We start from the raw sequence: 19,143 nt of genomic DNA on the forward strand, positions 1-19,143 counted from the left end.
CACTTCCAACATCTGTCAAAGGATGTGTGCACTTGAGAGCAGAATTAAGGGCATACAGGCAGTTGAAAATCGGATGATTCATTCTGCTTGACTGAGCTACAAAGTTTTATATTCATGTATATTGTTAAGGTGGTACCCAAATAGCACATAGCATTGGATGGCATAATGAATATGGAAACAGCAGAGGTCAAGTCCAAATAGCCTCAAATCTAGGGCTTTTTAACAGTTTTTTTTTTTAATGCTCACTCCTGCTTTACATGTTGGCTCTCGGGAAAGTTGTAGAACGATGTGTTCAATACACTGATAACACTCATCCCTGTATCTTCAGCATATGGAAAACCTTGAGCTGCAAAGTCCCTAAGGATTCCTCAGCTGCCAGGATTGTCTGGGGTTCGAAAAGAGAATATTAGAGAATGTTTGCTGATAAGTCTCATGATTCAGCTACTCAAAGCTGCATAGCACCCTACACAACTTAGGTACAAGTTATATGAAAGATCGTATTCCCTTATATGAACCTGCCTGGGTTTTGAGATCTTTGGGGCGGGCCATTCTCTTGATCCTGCGACCCTCACAGGCATGCTTGGTGGGGACATGGGAGAAAAGGGCCTTTTTAGTAGTTGCCCCCAGACTTGGGAAATTCCTTCCTAGAGAAAGCTATCTCCTTGTTGTCCTTCCACTGGCAGGTGAAGATTTCCCTGTTCTAACAGGCTTTTGGGAACTGGCTGCTTTTAATGAAAGGGCTGCTGCTATGCTGTTTTTACTGTAATTAATTGTATGTTTAAACCAAATTTTATATATGTATATAGTTTTAATCCTATCAATGTTTAATTGTTTTTTCAATTATAGTTTTTTTCCTTATGTTTTTAGCAGTTCTTGTTTTTATCTGTAAGCCATCTTGAGTCCCATCAGGGAAAAAGTTGGAGTAACAACAACAACAACAACAACAACAACAACAACAACAACAACAACAACAACAACAAAGACAAGTGAAGAGAAATGGCTTGGGGAAGACAGGGGCAAACATAGCAAATCAGTGGTTTCATCCGACCTTCCCTAAGCATCATACTTAAAGCCAGGGCTCTTTTCCAGCTAGAACTCACCAGAACTCAGTTCTGGCACCTCTCAGAATGGCACCATGACCATTCTAAGAGAACGAGGAAGGAGTTCATGGTGAGTTTCGGCACCTATTTTTTCTAGAAAAATAGCACTGCTTAAATTAAAGGGTGTGATGTGTCATCTGCATTGATCAACCATCAATTTAAACAGTATTCAAGTTCTTAAATGTGGGACTTTTGCATAAAGTCTATTTTACTACTTCTAACTATTACACAGCATAGTTCAACGCTTGTTCTATCAAACTGGCATGTAATTTTATGCAATCTGTGGTTCTGTACAGAACGTATACAAAGGCAATCTGGAGAGAAAGCCAGTTGCATCACAAACTGTCTTGCAGAGATACTCACGTCGTGAATGCTGGGTTATATTTTGCACCAAGGTAGTAGGAGTAAAGGTTGAACATTCCAATCATGAAGGCGAGAAACACCATGATGAAAATAACCATGAATTTGAAGATGTCTTTCACAGTCCTTCCCAAAGAGATCTGGAGAGGACCAAAACTTTCATTCGCTGGGAGGATGTACGCAATCCGGGAGAAGCTGAGTACCACTGCAATTGCATATAGTCCTTCTGATATGATCTGAGGATCTGAGGGAAGCCACTTGCTCCTGGCTAAAATGAAACACAAGAGGTGATATATATTATTAATGTGAACAGAGCTAAGGTTCAAGGGGTGGCTGAGAGGACCCTGTACATTGCAGTAGGAAGACCCAGGGTATGCTTTCTTTCACCGGGGGTTTCCTGGGGATTTCCTAGATGTTACTGTCTCCCCTTCTTACCCACTTCACTTTACTCTCACAGTTTCTTCTATTACCTTTCATTACTGCAGTAGTTCATCTGCAAGACTTCCAGAACAAAATAGTGGGCTTCGGCCAAAGCAGAGGCACACCAAAGAATAACCATTAAACTAGAAGACTTCTGAAGGCCACCCTCTATAGGGAAGTTTTTAATGCTTGATGTCTCATTGTGTTTTTATGTTTTGTTGGAAGTTGCCCAGAGTGGCTGCAGTGACCCCGTCACAGGGGATGAGTACAAATAATAAAAGCATCATCATCATCAACTAGCATCACATTTCAGAGGATCAAGGTGCAGCAGATGTCTAAAAGTATATATAAGAACACAGGATATTGCCTTGCACTAACCCAGGCAGACCACTAGTCTGTCTAACTCAGTACTCTCTATAGCAGGCATGCCAATGGCAGTCAGGGATGTGACAAATGTGCACTATTAGGGCCGGCCTGGGCTGGCCCAAGACATCTTGCTGTTTGAGGCAAAGGACAAGATGGTGCTCCCCGCCCCATTCTACAGATTTACTGGCAACTGAATCTTACTTCAACACTGACAATGGAATAGTGTCCTCCATCACACTTGAGGCAGAAGGTTAAGGGGTTTTCTTTGGGAGGGGACGACTATGGGATATATTGCCTTATCACCAAGGACTAGGTGGGAGGAGTGGTGGAGATCAGGAGGAACAGTCAAGGTGCTGCCACCATTGCTCCCAACATCTGCCACATGAAGCAATCACGTCACACTGCCTAATGGTAGGGATGGCCCCAGATCAGGGTTACAGGGAAAGCACAGCAGATCAGCCACTAGGTTAGAAACAGAGAGAAAGGATGGGCTCTTTTTATCAGCTACCAGAATGAAAAAACATTTCAGATGACATTCCCCCAATAACTAACAGTGGTACCTCTAGTTATGAACTTAATTCGTTCCGGAGGTCCGTTCTTAACCTGAAACTGTTCTTAACTAGAGGCGTGCTTTTGCTAATGAGGCCTCTTGCTGCTGCTGTGCTGCCAGCAGACAATTTCCATTCTCATCCTGGGACAAAGTTCTCAACTTGAGGTAACTCTTCCAGGTTAGCGGAGTTTGTAACCTGAAGCGTTTGTAACCTGAGTCATTTGAAACTCGGGGTACCACTGTATTCCAATTTATATTATCTTTTTCCTTTACTTAATTTTTTTAAATCTAGTGTAGTGTTTAGAGGCTTCTGTTGTCTTTTTCTTTTTTTCTTTCACTTAAATTTAGCAAATATGTTTACAAAAAGAAATGAGGAAACTCAGCCATCCAATACTATGAATATTCAGAACAAAGATGCTGACTCTGAGCTATTACAAACACACACACAAAAATAACTAAGAAGAGAAATAATAGGCAGAAATTTCAAGTCTATGACAGGCCCTTGTCTGAATGTCTACTTTTATGATAACTAGTTTGATATTTTAGTATTTCCATTTTTGTGTAAAATTCTGTGAATTACATTACAGGAAAATCCTTTCTCGCTGGTTCACTTTGTACTTTGGAATAACGCTGATTACACAGTTGCTCCACAAGAGGGAGCACTTACCCCACAATATGTAATAGCAGAAAGGTAAAATGGTCTAGCAGTGTCAAAAAAGAATACAATCCATATGCATGCCCTGCTTAGTGACTGCTTTACTATGTGTGTGAACAAAGTTTATCCTGACACATTTTCTTAGAGAACATGTAAATTATTTCCAAGTGTTCTGCATCTGGGTGTTATAAGAAATCAGCATTGCTCTTCTAAATTCGATAAAAGTACATTGTATCACATTACATCTGAATACTGTTATTCTTTCCTGGCTTCCCTGTTCTGCAGGTTTTTTCCCAGGCAACTGTATCAACAGAGCCCAGAAGATGTATGGCTGGCTCAAAATCATGGCAACTTTGTGTGACAGAAGAAAAACATTTCAGTCTACTTTTGGTGACCTAGTCCCGAAACAGCTACAATCCTGTTTCTACAATTGATGACAAATTACATTAATGCATCAAAATCCAAAACTCTAGAATGGATTATGGAGGCCCAAACAGATTCTGCTGTGCATTCCTAAGATGTATATTGGAATATAGGAGGCTGAGATCAGGCAAAACCCAGGGACTTCTGCACACAAATCACCCCTTACATTTAAGGAGGCACTACAGACACAATTTGCAAGTGAGAAGCAAAGACTGAGGGGTGTAGTGCTTAACCCTCCACTTTCCCCTGCAGCCCCCCAGATGCTTCCCCCCCCCACCCCCATGAAAGCTCTGCATGCATTTTTGATATCAGACAGGGAAAACAACTTGGAAAGTTTAAGCCCCCCCCTCTTTGCACCTACATGCTTTTGCCTGCAAATCACTACCATCACCTTTACAACGCAGACATGCTGCCGGGTTTCCAAATGAATGTTGGCCACTGCTCGTTCAGTTTTGGCCTCACTTGTATTTCCTCATCTGGAGGAATCTGTCTCAATGCATTTTGGCAACAAGTTCACAGTGTGAGAATGGTGCCTTGAATTGGGATTTTGGTTTTGCAAAACCTGATTCTGGAAATTGCCATCTGTCATCAGACCAGGCAACACTTTGTTTGTTTGTTTTTTAACCTAGTGCCCTTTTACTAAGGAGCTGCTGGCAGACAGTGATAACTTTAGCCAAATGTTTCTTTTCCTTTTTCCCCCTTGGAGAAATACTAAGGGGTCCTACCCTAGCAGTGAGTCATATGCCAACGCTTCCCCAGGAGTTTCACCTGCTAAATGTACATACATATTCTCAAGCTGTGAATGTCTCGTTCGCTCGGTCTTTTTTTCTTTGGGAACACAAAGCAGATCCCTTCATCTGTAGGTTACCTTTTGTACGGTGAACCTCGACAATGCAGAGGTTCTTCTCCTGTGCGGCCTTGAGGTTGTTCATACAACTGCATTCGGTTTGATCTCCGTACAAATCTGGAATTTCATTTAAGAGCAGACTTGTCTGATTCTGTATTAGTTGCTTTAACAAACTGGCTCAATTGGACACATGTAATGAATAATTTGCAAACATCCCCTGACCTTCAGGAGAAGAACTTTGCTGCTTCTGCCTGAGCCGGAGCAACAAAAACGTATTAAGTAACAACCCTCTCTTACCATATGTGAAGTAGGCAACCTGAGGAGGAAGGGTGACATTACTGAGGTCATCGACGGGAACGTACAGGTCCACGTATTGTTGTGCTTCTGATGCCTTGAGAAAAGCCATGAATCTGGCAGTGAAAGAAGCTACAAAGATCGAAAGCATCCCAAAATCCAACAGGTTCCAAAGATGCATGACGTATTCCCGGGGGCCTTCTTCCCAGATTTCTTTGCATTCGGACCAGATCATACCTGAGGGGAGGGCAGACAAACTTGGCATCATGTCATCAGCAAGGTTGGCAAAGGTGTGTCCCTCAAAATCCTCAGCCATGCCCAGGCACCAGATGTTGCATTAAACTTGCAAAAACACTGTCTCTCTGCCTCTCTCCCCTGAGCAACATGGCAAAGGCAGCATTTCTTCAGCTCCACCCAAAATGTGGTCCCTCCTGGAATGCAAAAACTTAGTGGCCAGAGCAATCTATGTTCTCTTATAGCTGTCCTTCCGAATATTCACTGACTCCCAGTATAATAAATCACAACCAACACCAACAACAATAGTTCTGCCAAGTCCTCAAAGCACTTCATGTACATTTTATAGTTGCAATCCCCACAATAACCCTGTAAGAGAAGTTAAAATAGGGTTGCGATATTTCAAGAAGTAAAAATCTGGACATTTTGCTGATTTCCCCAAATTCCTCCCACACGCTAATTCCGTCATTGGAATCCTGGACGTGTCCAGGAAAATCCGGACGTATGGCAACGCTAAGTTAAGTGGTGGTGTCTGGCCTAAGGCCGCCTAGTGAGTTCATGGCAGAAGCAAAATTCAAACCAAGGACCTCCTGATTTGTAGCTTAGGGCTCGTCCAGACTTCCTTTTGTGTCACATTTCTAGACACAGGTCCACGCTTTAAAGTGCCATGTCTGATCACTTGGGTTGTTGTTTCTGCCCTGGCATTTTGCCCACAAAAGCCTAGTCTGTACTGCTGAGTCAGAGTAAATGGCAATCCTCGGAAAGCCCAGATTGCTGTTTATTCGGATTTGGGGTCAAAGCATGGGTTTTCCTGAGGAAAGAGGCAGGTAAAAAAGAAGAAGTGCTCAGACATGGAACTTTAAAGTGTGGACCTGTGATTAGAAAGTGTGGGGCAAAAGGTGGCTCATAGCCACTATGCTACACCAATAGCAACCAGGAGAAATCTTGTAGTAATTCATTATTTTCCACCCAAAACTCAGCTATGAAGAATTCACATCAAATGCAGTTTTTTTCATTGAAATTCAGTTCACTCTGCTTAATTCCAAATATTATCATCCTGACTGAGTGCAGTTTCATTTGTGATGTAATTGAGAAAATAATTGGGGGGAAACCAGAAAAAAATGTAGCAAGATATAAAATGTTATATTCTTTATCTAGGCTGCAGAGAGAGCTTGCACAGGTTGTGGGCAGTTATTCTCAGAGAACAGTAGTGAAAATGGAAGATATCTTGGGGGTGGGCGGAGAGGACAAACAAATATCCTGAATTTTCTTCACTTGTCATGCACCTGCTACCTAAAAAAAGCATTCCTTTCTCAAAATACAGATCTCCTGGGAGGCATTTTAATATGATTTAAAAGAAATAAATAATTCATATTGTCATTCATGAATTTTTTACAGCTTGTCGCTTATTCACTTTCCCAAATCTAATATCCCACACAACTGTTGTTTAACGCACTTTCATTTGGGATGCACAAAGATTGCATATCTTTATTTGCACTGTAAATGAGCAGGCTCAGAGCCAGGAGATTCCATTGTCTGAAGGACGGTATCAGCTTTTGACAAAAATAACTCAGCTGCAAATCTTCCAGGTAGAATTTGGAGCACCTCTGCATGGGAGGCTTCCTTAGTTTCACAGAACCATGTCAGCCTGGGGCAACCCAGGAAAAAAACATGGGCCCACCCGCTGCCATGTCAGTTGTGGCGCAGCAGCTGTAGAAATTCAATTCAGGTATGCAAGCAGGTCCTGAGCACTGCAGTCCTCTCTTCCTGCAGTTTCCAGGAACTGGGATTCAGAAGCATGCTGCCTCCAACAGTTGAGGGGGAACATAGTCATATTGGTTAGTGGCCACACAGCAGAGCAGAGTAGTAGAGCATCTGCTTTGCATGCGGAACATCCATGGTTCAATCCCCAGCATTGCCAGGGAGCTCTGAGAGAAACCCAGATTTGAAATTCTGGAGAGCCACTGCTAGTCTCTGTGCATAATACTGAGTTAGATGGTCTAAGTACGAGGCCAATTCCTATTTTCCTAAGGAGGCACCCAGTACTTGCTATTCTCAATGGGACCTTTTCTCTCATTGCTAACAACAAGTGTATAAACAGCCTCGGCCCAGTATACCTGAAGGAGCATCTCCACCCCCTATTGTTCAGCCCGGACACTGAGCTCCAGCTCTGAGGGCCTTCTGGCAGTTCCCTCACTGCGAGAAGTGAGGTTACAGGGAACCAGGCAGAGGGCCTTCTCGGTTATGGTGCCTGCCCTGTGGAACGCCCTCCTATCAGATGTCAAGGAAATCTGACTTTTAGAAGATAACTGAAGGCAGCCTTGTTTGGGGAAGTTTTTAATGTTTGATGTTTTATTGTGTTTTTAATATACTGTTGGGAGCTGCCCAGAATGGCTGGGGAAACTATTTATTTATAAAAAATAAACCAAGCATGGCAGAGTAAACTATGAGACACATCACAAGTGGTTTGACCTTCAGCCTGAGAAAGTGAAACAGCACCCAGTAAAGCAGCTTCTGAGGGGTTTTGTGCATTGTTCTCCCATGTAAACTTTGTTCTCTCATGTCAATGCTGTCTGCTATGATCTTACTGATTTTCTCAGACTGCCATATAATTCATTGGGGAATTATAAGATCCACACATTGGCACAATTTGGCTTGGAAAGATCAGGTGTGTTATACAGGACCACCAAGGCTGTTTGGAAAAAGTAGAGACAGTCTTAGCGTTTGAGTTCCGAGATAATTTGCTTACCAATGGATAGCAAGAGAGAGGGCAGTCAGTCATGTAGGCAAATGTTTTCTCCCCCATAGGACTTCAAGCACTGCTCAAAACAAATGCAACTGAGCTGAGCTACACTGTTTGTTATCAGCCCTTGAAAACATTCATAAAGCTGTATCAGAATTGGCAAGCTATTAAACAGAATGGTATAACTTCCTAGAAGCAATTTAAATGAGAAAATCAAACAACACTCTTCTAGAAAGTCGGATAAAAATAAATAAATGAATAAAATCCAACATTATTCCAGAGTGCCTGGAGCAGTAGTGATAAAGATTTCTCTGATTATGAGCAGGGTACCAAAATCTTCACACAGACACACACAAGGCAGATACCAATTCACTTCTTTAGCCAACAGCCTCACCACTGGTTCTTCATGCCTTCCTCATAATTCCTGTTGGCAATAGTCTTTTTTAAAACACCAAGGATGGGGAATCTGTGCCCCTTTCTAGATGCTATTGGCCTCCAACTCCCATTAGCCCAACTCCAATTAGCTCCAATTAGGTCAATGATCAAAGAGAGTGGTAGCTGTAGCTTGACAACATCTGCAGGACACCACTTAGGTACCTCTGATGTAATGTTACTGTCAGGGGATGAAAGATTCCACAGAGAAGGCCCCTTTCAGAGGCATCCCTGAGCTCCAGCTTTTAGCCCTGACTTTTCTCTCTGCTCTTCACTGCCATCGGTCTGTGTCCCCTTGACCTGTGCCTATGAGAACAATAGATGATTGCATTTCCACTTACCTAGAACCCATTTCATGATGAGCATTTCTGTCCATGAGAACTGTGTTGTTTTTACCCTAAATATTTGTTTGGGATGATCCATGGCAGTTTCATTGGGTAGCAGCTTGACTCCTTCAAATCGGTCCGAGGCGTTCACTACTAAGAGTCCAAGGAAAATGGTGAAAGAAACGGCGTGCGCCACAAACTTCATGAAGGGGCTCCGGAGTGTCTGTCCCAGCTGAAGACAAAGGACATACAAAGCCATGAAGCTGACTTCAACATTTCTGCCGTAAGAAAAGCAAGACTTTCTTCAGGTTTACATGGCACAATTTCAATGCCTGAAGCATTATTTAAGAGTAAGGCAATTTCAGTAATTTCAGTGGCATCTACTTCTAAGTCATGGATTTGAAACACAAATACTTCACTTACAGGTACTCTAACACAGTCCTGCTGATGGTACTTACGCACTTGTACATGTGACATTTCCAAAATAAGGATCGCCCAGAAGTTGTACTTATAAGTCATTACCTCCTGGGACCTAAAAGTAAGGTTGCCATATTTCAAAAGGTGAACAACCGAGCTTTTTGGGGGGGCAAAGTTGTTGAGTTGTTTTTAGCTTCTGGGGGACCAAGTTGCAATTTATTTGTCATTTTTGAGTTATTTTTATAAAAAAGAATATTGGCAAAAATGGCACTGCTGCCATTGGCTGCCATAAGTTTGGACATTTTTTCCTGGACATTTTCCCCCAGACATTTTTTCCAATTTCTGCCCGGACACTGCTAAAGACAGCTGGATTCTGGAAATGTCTGGGAAGTCACAGATGTGTGGCAACCCTATTAAAAGTATATACTAGAGGCCCTGAATCTAGTAGAAGAAAGAATGTTAACATATTCAGTACACTGAAAAGTCCAACAAAAATGCTAAAACAATATGGCATCAGTGTGCCTAAAATGGACACACATGCATTTGTTTCATGCACATCTCCCACCTGGGTGATGAAGCAATGAAATTGCTTTAGGTGAACACCCTAAAAAGCCGGATTAAAAAAAGCCCCTATCAAATAAACAGTATTAATTAAGCAATAATGCCGGAAGCATCCCTAAACACTACATATGTGATCAACAATCCATGCGTTCTGCCCATAGCACATGGAAAGGGAAGTGTGAGATGGGTGGGTTTGATTTTAAGAGCAAAAACGGTGGATGGACTGGGATGGCTAATTCCTCCTACTGCCTCTTCTGTACAGGTACAACAAATGTCCCGGCACATTTTTCCTCCCCAGTGAAACTCTAATATTAGAAGCGAGGTCACATGGGAAAAGAAAGGGGGGTCACAGCTCAGAGGTAGAACATCTGCCTTGCATGCAGAAGGTCCCAGGATTAACCCCTGGCATCTCCACATAGAGATGGGAGAGAAACAGACCTGAAATCACTAACAGTCAGTCTGGACAGTACTGCGCTACATGGACTAATGCTCTGGCTCCATATAAGGCAGCTTCCTTGGGGAGAGAGATTGCAGGTTACTAAACCATGGGACGTGGGTGGCGCTGTGGTCTAAACCACAGAGCCTAGGGCTTGCCGATCAGAAGGTCGGCGGTTCGAATTCACCCACAATGGGGTGAATTTCCGTTGTTCGGCCTCAGCTCCTGCCAACCCAGCAGTTCGAAAGCACATCAAAGAGCAAGTAGATAAATAGGTACCGCTCCGGCCAGATAGCGGCTTAGTCATGCTGGCCACATGACCCAGAAAAAATGTCTGTGGACAAACGTTGGCTTCCTTGGCCACTAAAGCGAGATGAGCGCCGCAACCCCAGAGTCGTCCACGACTGGACTTAACAGTCAGGAGTCTCTTTACCTTTACCTTCAAGCCATGGACAAAGGAGAGCATTTTATAGTCGTCACCCAAGTGTCTCTTTCTGCTGTTAATACTGGCCTCCTATCTCTCTCATTGTATGTGAGTGGGGGCATATCTGGGTTAAAACAAATTGATCCATAGCTGTTTAATCTACTTTGGTCCTTGCCCACTCCACCACATTGTAACAAGTTTTCACTATGAAGTTTCAACATTTTAAAGTTTCAACTTTGCCAATAAACTCTTGCAATAATGTACCAGTAATTGTTCAAGAGAGAAATATTATCTTTAAAGAAAGAAGAAAGAGAGAGAGAAAGAAAGAAAAGACTACAAACAAATTTACAAACTTGTCACACTTCTGAAAAACCTAGGGGACTTCATAAAGACTTAAATGGTTTTCTCCAAATGTGAGATCAAAATCTATTATCTTTATCCCAATATTTCCATAGTGCTTCTATATTCACTTTAATCATATAAACAAAGGATTCTTTGAAGCCAGAACATCTCTTTTAAAGCTTAAAGCACACACAAATACTTTTGCCAGACCTGAAACTTAGCTTCCACAATACTAACATAGCAAGTTCATGAAGTGTTGATATAATTTGAAGCACATTTTTGCATAAACAACTCAGCATAAAGGTCCAAACACCTATGGATGGATATTCTCATATTGAGTACAGAAAATATTGTCCTGAGGAAAGTTTTTGAGAATTTTATATTACGTATAGGCGGGTTAATATTAAAAAAAAACACCTTTCCTCTCATTTCAACCCTGCTGGCAGTGAAAAGCCTGAAGGATCCCCCAAACTAACGTACATCCCTTTCTCCCTGCAGAACAAAACTTGTAAAATACCCCAACTCACTGAGATCTACCAAGCCCCAATGTTATCTGCCTTTAGGCACCTGTTTAAATTAAGACTAAGAAGGCCTTTGGATGAATAATCTTTCTAGAATGGGTATAACTATGGTGCTTTGTTTTGGTTTTACAGTTTTCAGCTTTCTAGACTTTTCAGGTCCTATCTCAACTATTTTTATTTTGACAGTGGTTTACTGCATTTTGTGGTTTTGTTTTTATGTTATTGGATATTTTATTATGTGTGTGTGTGTGTGTGTGTGTGTGTGCGCGCGTGCACACACACCTTTTAATAGCCACAATTGAAACCTCCCCATTTAGTGCAGGGAGGAAAAGTAGTTTTGCTTTTTTTAACCTCATCTCCCTGTCCTAATACCTACTTTGTAGATATTACAAGCTGTTGTTGGGGGCTCAAGCAGGCTCATTCTACTTCCTCATATTCCTTTGCTCCCAAATGATACTCTTAACATTCTGTAGCTTAGATGCTGTCAGGATCCTTTAGGCCAGGCATAGGCAAACTCGGCCCTCCAGATGTTTTGAGACTACAATTCCCATCATCCCTGACCACTGGTCCTGTTAGCTAGGGATGATGGGAGTTGTAGTCCCAAAACATCTGGAGGGCTGAGTTTGCCTATGCCTGCTTTGGGCTCTGGATGACACTAAGTTAAGCTGTTTGTTGTGCAGTTTTTTTAAAAAAAACATTTAATTTACAAATGAATGCACTTTCACATACCTGGGGTGTGTCCCTAGTATGCAGAGTCCACTACCTTATTTTTTTGAATATTTCTCTTCCAAAATGATAGGGATGGGACCACTTGGCTTTAGTATTGAGAGGGTACGATGACGATAATTGCAGTGTGAACACTAATTGTGAAAAGTCAATCCAGTGCTTAAAATTTATTCTAGCCAAGACACTCTGGCTTCTTATTTCATAACATTTGTTCTGCAGTATCTACTTACAACAATATAGGGAAGAACTGCTGCTTTGTCCTAACGACTTTTTGTGTGTATGTGGTGTTGGTGGAGATAACGTTGATACTATTTGTCTAAGCAGCTGTATGCAGAAGCAGCACATCTCTGGATTTGTGGAATCTGATACATGTTTACTCAGAATGCCCACTGACTTCAGTGGGAATTGTAGGTAAGTAGACACTGGATTGCAGCCTACACCAACAGAGACCCAGGTGTACATCACACAATCAAAGTACTGCATGCATTGCCACAGAAATAAGGTTGCATAGAAACTCTTTTTAATATAACTGCTGTTCTCCAGTGATGTCAAAAATTCCATGTTCGATCAGGGCTGCATCAATATTTTATTTTATTTGTTAGTCTGATGAAAGCTGTGGAAATCGTCCTTGGAATGACAGCTTTCAAAACTTCATAAAAATATAATTTGTAGGAAGATAAATAATGCAGAACCTCAGACCTTCAGAATCATCCCAACACTTCTCCCTTTCCCAAAACCTAGTATTTTGGATATCTCTCTAACTGATGTCTGTTCAGCTGGTGCTTGGACATGAGTGGCTTAGCAGGTTTCAGTTACTGCCTTGATTTCAGTTACTGTCTGGTTTTTGTCTCTGTTTTTTCATTTTGTTAAATGCAAACCATGCCTAGGTGATTATGACACTGAAAATGTTGCCTTCCAGATGCAGTTTGGCTCCAATTCCCATCAGAGGCGGTTTTGTGGTACCGCTGGGCACTGCCCTGCAGGAGGCACCAAAACAATGCTGTGGAACAGAGTGCGAGAGGCACATTGGGGGGGGGGGCATTGAATTTTAGCATAACACAGGGAGCCACTGAAATTTAAGAGTCCAAAGTTCGCCACTGCTCCCATTAACCTCATGATCAGGGATCCTGCAAGTTGTATTCCAATAACATCTGGAGGGCACCATGTCACCTACAGTGCCTTACAGTGTCACCTTCCTCATGTGTCAGTTCCCTTAAATGTACTGCATGTGGCAGCTTGGGTTGATAGCAGTCATTAGGCCTAAGGGACAGATAGGAAACCTGCAGTCATCTTGTTGTTGGGCTACCCAGCTGAAGGGGATGTGCATGTAGTAGTAACAACAGGAGCAAGGTTTCTTAGCTGATTCTTCTAAAATTGCATCCACACATGACCCCTAATAACTAGTAAAATTGGCATTAGGTAAAGGTAAAGGGACCCCTGACCATTAGGTCCAGTCATGGCCGACTCTGGGGTTATGGCGCTCATCTCGCTTTATTGGCTGATGGAGCCGGCGTACAGCTTCCGGGTTATGTGGCCAGCATGACTAAGCCACTTCTGGCGAACCAGAGCAGTGCACGGAAATGCCGTTTACCTTCCTGCTGGAGCGGTACCTATTTATCTACTTGCACTTTGATGTGCTTTCGAACTGCTAGGTGGGCAGGAGCAGGGACCGGAGAGCTCACCCTGTCATGGGGATTCGAACCGCCGACCTTCTGATTGGCAAGTCCTAGGCTCTGTGGTTTAACCCACAGCGCCACCCACGTCCATTATGCCATCCCTTATTTCCTATTTTTATTTGTGCTTTCCCCACCTGTCTCTAAATAGCATCCTTCTCCTTCTCATCTCTAGCACTTTGGGGAACAAATTTCAAAACAATTTCGGAGCTGCCTGGCTGGTTTCTTCCTATCCCTTTGTCACCCCACAGGAAACCCTTGAGACTTTCTTCTAGCCCTCTTGCAACCGGGATGTCAATATTTGTTTGTGGTCTTAGTTAAGCATCTGCCTTGGTATCAAGCCCCACAGGAATTTACAGTGTGTAAGTAATGATAAACAAACATGCACCTTAACCAATCTGTACCTTGCTGCAGGGAGCGATCCAATATGCTATGGCAAGGAATGGAAGGCCGATGGAGACTCCGAAAACAGCCAAGAATTTCACAGCAATGGACTGCTGGCGTAAGCCTGAGAGGTTTTCATACCACATGGTGAGCAACTGCTGCTGACAGTTCGGATGGGCAACAAACTGCAAGAGGAAAAATGAATGTAAGCATTGCCTGAAGAATATAAGAGCTGATCAAGAAAATAGCATGAGTCCCCTGACCACAGGGGTGATGAAGCTGTAAATATACAGAGAAACAGAGCCCCTTTTAAATATTCAAGGCTTGTAGCAATGGCAGAGAACAAATCCCTGGAAAACAGAGAGATTAGGCCCATTCATGTAACACTCATCGTCTATGTCTTATCAGACAAAACATTGCTTGTTCCAAAAGTTTAAATCTAAGGTACTTCCAGACAGGAATTTATTGTGGAACAGTATTCCTCATCCATGCAAGTTTTTTTGCAGCATCCACATAGCACTGTTAGCAACAAATTGCTAGTCACCTCCACCCCCCCCCCCCATTTTAATTCTGATAAAGCCTTTTTGCAGAAAATCCAATGAGTTATTTAAAAAAACAAATCTGTTGGCAATAATCCATTTGGAACATATGCAACATCTACACTGACTTGAAAGCACCCCCATTATCTCTGCAGATTCGTCTCTTATATCCAACAGTGATCAGTATCAATAGCAACAGTTTAAGTTGCCATCTCAGGATATATTCACCGTTCAAAAAGCCACAGTCTAAAAAAACACAAGTACTAAAGTATTCCCATTATGACTGTATTCTCAGCTGCAATCCTGCTGTGTTCAGCTTTCAAAACACACTAAAACATCTCTTGTAGTGCTTTGCTGAAGAAGTCTGGTGTGAATGCTAATGTTAAGGAAGTTATCTTAGAAAGCTTTGTAGAGAAGCATCTAGACTAATGGCCATCACTCCATATTGCTGTAGTAAAAATCAGAAATTTCATTAGTTATGAATGCCTTTCCTTTTTTGTTTCCTGAATCCACTTTCAATGTTATTGATGGCTCCATAGTCTAGTGTTATAAGAGATGCACTTTCTGCATCTGGTATCTTCATAATACACTTTTCAGGGAAAGCTGAATACAAGTCTCTTTACCCACCTTATTTTTGTCATTTTAAGTTGTAACCCATGCTGGGAGCTCAGGGTTATAGGCAGGTAATAAATTAAAACACTACTACTACTGCTCCTGCTCCTCCTCTTAATTTCTACCAGTAATCAACTCAAAAGAGCAGCATAGCCTGTAAGCAGAGAATTCACAGATTCATTACCACAGAAGTCCCAAAACTGCTCATAAATTTTGCTAATAGATCTGCAGGATATGAACAGAATTTGAAGGGTTGGAAGGTGTCTAGAGTCCTGCCTTGCTATGGTTACTACTGGCATGCCTAGAACCTTGTCCTTTTGTGACCACTTCCGGGGCTTACAATAAGGAGGACTTGGGAGAATATCTAGTGAAAGATGGACAGAGGTCTATTGTTTTTATTCTGAGCTCATATTGCTGCCTTCTAAGAAGCTTGTGAAAGTCTACAATGCTGTGGTAGAGAGAACATTGCATCCTTGTCAGAACATAATCATCATCATTTTATTTGTATGCCGCCTCTCCACAGTTAAAGCAATGCTCAAGGCGGCTTGCAATATGAAAAGATTTACCTAATTGCAAATACAGCAAAGTAGTCAGAAAAATAAATAAAACACATTAAAAACTACATAACCAAACTGAACAATTTCCACATAAAAATAAAGCTACAAAAAGTTAATATCAGTGGTATCAGCAACAACAGCAAAAACTCCCAACAAAACTTTCCCCCAAATACCCCAGTCCTTGCTGGACAGCAGCCACAACAGTCCTTATGAGGCCTGTCAGGCCCCACCCCGGGCCAGGTGGAGAGGGGCAGGAATGGGGCCCTCGTTGACACAAATACACAATTACATTGGTGGCACTTGAAATCAAATTATAAGAGGCAGCTCCAATTTAGTGAGACATTCACAGAAAGCAGTTCATCATGCGTGCTGCGCCTCTGGTTTCACTATGCCATTTGCACCAGTTTGTGGTGAAACTGGTATATCCAACAGGTTATGAAGCAAATACAGTGGTACCTTGGTTCTCAAGCCTAAACTGTTCTGGAAGTCCGTTCCAAAACCAAAGCATTCCAAAACCAAGGCGTGCTTTCCCATAGAAACTAATGCAAAATGGAACAATCTATTCCAGACTTTTAAAAACAACCCCTAAAACAGCAATTTAACATGAATTTTGCTATCTAACCAGATCATTGATCCATAAAATGAAAGCGATAAACAATGTACTGCAGTCACACAATCAATCAATCAGTAGCTGAACTGGGTTCCACACAGTCACAAAAACAAAATAAAAAAGAGCTGCAAAAGCAAAAACGCAAAAAAAATAGCAATAACAGACAGACCTCAGCGTAACACTCAAAATGGAAGTGTGGCACTCAAAACGGAAGCGTAACACTCAAAATGGAGCACATTCGGCTTCCGAGAAGTTCACAAAATGGAACACTTAACCTCTGGGTTTGCAGTGTTTGGGTTCCAAGTAGTTTGAGTACCAAGGCTTTTGAGAACCAAGGTACCACTGTAACCAGAATTGAATGGGAGCAGTCTACATACTCCCTCCTACATCCACCAGCACCTATTTTTTGCAGGCATGTAAAATATATACCCCTTATTTCCCCAGAGAATATAGTAGTTGCTGTGTACTTGCAGCTCTGTCTACTCTTTGGGTTCCTATGGCAGTATATATTCTTTGGATTATGTTTTTCTTCCCAACACATAGGTTGGGTGGGACAAGAGTTAGGGGACAAATGAGAGCAGAGTGGGAGGCTTGAAACCACAGGTGACCAGCCCTTGGCATTGGTCCCTAGTATCTCTTTGTCTAATATTTTCATTGGAACTTCAGAGTATGGTGCTGATGTCAGCGTGCACATAACTGTACCCCTTTTGTCCACCACCATTTATTCATTTTCTTTGCTGGAAGAAAAACCATCATAAAAAACCTCTGCGTGCTTTTCATTTTTCTTGTAGGCACAATGCAGACAATTAAATCAGCTTTTAATCAAACCAATGCCAAAGGCAGTTAGAGTCCAAAATGTTTTGAACAAAGCAAACGAACTGCTTATTAGTTTAAATGTTAAAACTCCTCCTAGAGGGGATATGACATCTCACATTTAGGAATCATTAAATATTGTTTAATTTGAGCTCCAAAAGCAAGCTGAGGGTGTATATCTACAGCTGGAGAACTGTGAATGTCATTAAAACAGAGCATGACCTATATAACAATATAGAACAATGCAACAGAATAGTTATTATGTAATAGGGTTGAAAGAGATTACTTAATCTTAAGTAGCCTGGGCAAACTGTCTAGCAGCATAAGGCTGGTGACTAGCTAACAATCAGTTGGGCTAGTGCTTTCCCACAGGAATTGGACCACATTTGGTCCAGTGGAAATGATTATTGAAATATTTATTGATTTTTTTTAGTGCTGTTTGATTACCTGGTATACAATTTCCTTTGCTCGAAGCTGGAATCTAAATGTCTTATTTAATTAAGGAAGGAAATACAAGATTTTTAGCTAGGTTGTAGGGGTTGGAGGGTACCCGCAGTGAAGACTCAACAGGTAAGTGTGGTGCTTAACCCTGTCCTTGCCAGCTGATTCTGTCTGCAAATCTGACTCTGCAAATCACCTCTCTTTTAGACTCCATATCTGGCTGGCAGTGAGCCTAGGTCACCATCATCTTTGTTAATGTTTTTACCTGTAAAATTATGGGGTTTTCCCTCAAAAAGAAAGCCCAGGCTAACTAATAGCATCATACAAACACAATATTATGAAAAATACAAACAATTAATAAAAATGTTGCAATCAGCTAACAGAGCTGCATAGTCAATGCACAGGAAAAAATAGTTCTATACCAAATACACAAAGATTATATCAATAAGCAAGGGATCTCTCGATCTCTCTCTCCCACACCCACCCACCCCATTTATATGACTCCACCAGTCAATGTTGTTAATGGGGACAAGTCCACCCTAAATACTAGCAGAATGCAGGAGAAGAATCAGGCACACCCTAATTAATGCAACAGTAGCAAAAAATAATGAGAGCCACCATGGCAAAAAACCCAAAACCTTTTCATGTAAAACCTGTCCACCCATCACAGGTCAATAGAGAGACACTGCTCTCTGCTACTCTTATTCTAACAGAGAACCTTCTGGAGGCAATTGCCTCCAGTGGTTGTTGTAACCACCAATGAAACATTTCAGTCTGTCTCTGCTACTCATGGGGCTTGATGCTCCAGGTAAGTTTACTCAAATGTCACTTAACTGGAAAGACACTCCCTGCTCTTCAGTGGATGTGGGGCAAGGCAGAAATGGCCTTGAGGGCCAGCATTTCCCTCAGTGCTCCCCAAAAGGTTTGCTCCCTGATCTTGTTACCTCTGCAAATGGAACCACAATTTTGCCCTGATAATGTCAAGTTCTCCCCTCATAACACCAAGCCATTAAGCTGTTCACAGATTCTGTCAGAAATAAATGACAGCTCACTTGTCCAGTGATATGCATAACATATGAGATACATGAGCCCAGGGGATATAATTTTTGCTGACATTCAGAAGGTATATACTTCTTAATTCTTTCTTCCATAAAGTTGAGATCATGCTCCAATCTAGTTGAACACAAATGAAATTGCCTGGTATCAAAGCATGGTTTCCTAATGACAAATCCACCACAGCTTCACAAAGGAGTTTTTATTAGAAGAGATAAAGCTTCTTCCTTTTACATATTTTACCCCAGAGTGACTCCATCTCTGCACCACATATAATGTGACTG

The 19,143-nt window shown here is 41.9% G+C and overlaps 1 protein-coding gene across 1 annotated transcript in view; it reads right to left on the bottom strand.

The window, feature by feature from the left end:
* TRPC7 (transient receptor potential cation channel subfamily C member 7) overlaps positions 1–19,143 on the bottom strand; it is a 110,210-nt gene that overhangs the window by 25,629 nt on the left and 65,438 nt on the right. Inside the window, exons 4-7 of the mRNA XM_028718097.2 lie at positions 14,255–14,419; positions 8,766–8,982; positions 5,019–5,252; positions 1,464–1,728 (exon numbers count right to left, since the gene is read on the bottom strand). Coding sequence (XP_028573930.2) covers positions 1,464–1,728; positions 5,019–5,252; positions 8,766–8,982; positions 14,255–14,419 — 881 coding nt within the window. The remainder of the gene's footprint in view (positions 1–1,463; positions 1,729–5,018; positions 5,253–8,765; positions 8,983–14,254; positions 14,420–19,143) is intronic.

This window comes from Podarcis muralis, chromosome 2, assembly GCF_964188315.1.
Source record: "Podarcis muralis chromosome 2, rPodMur119.hap1.1, whole genome shotgun sequence".
NCBI lineage: Eukaryota > Metazoa > Chordata > Lepidosauria > Squamata > Lacertidae > Podarcis > Podarcis muralis.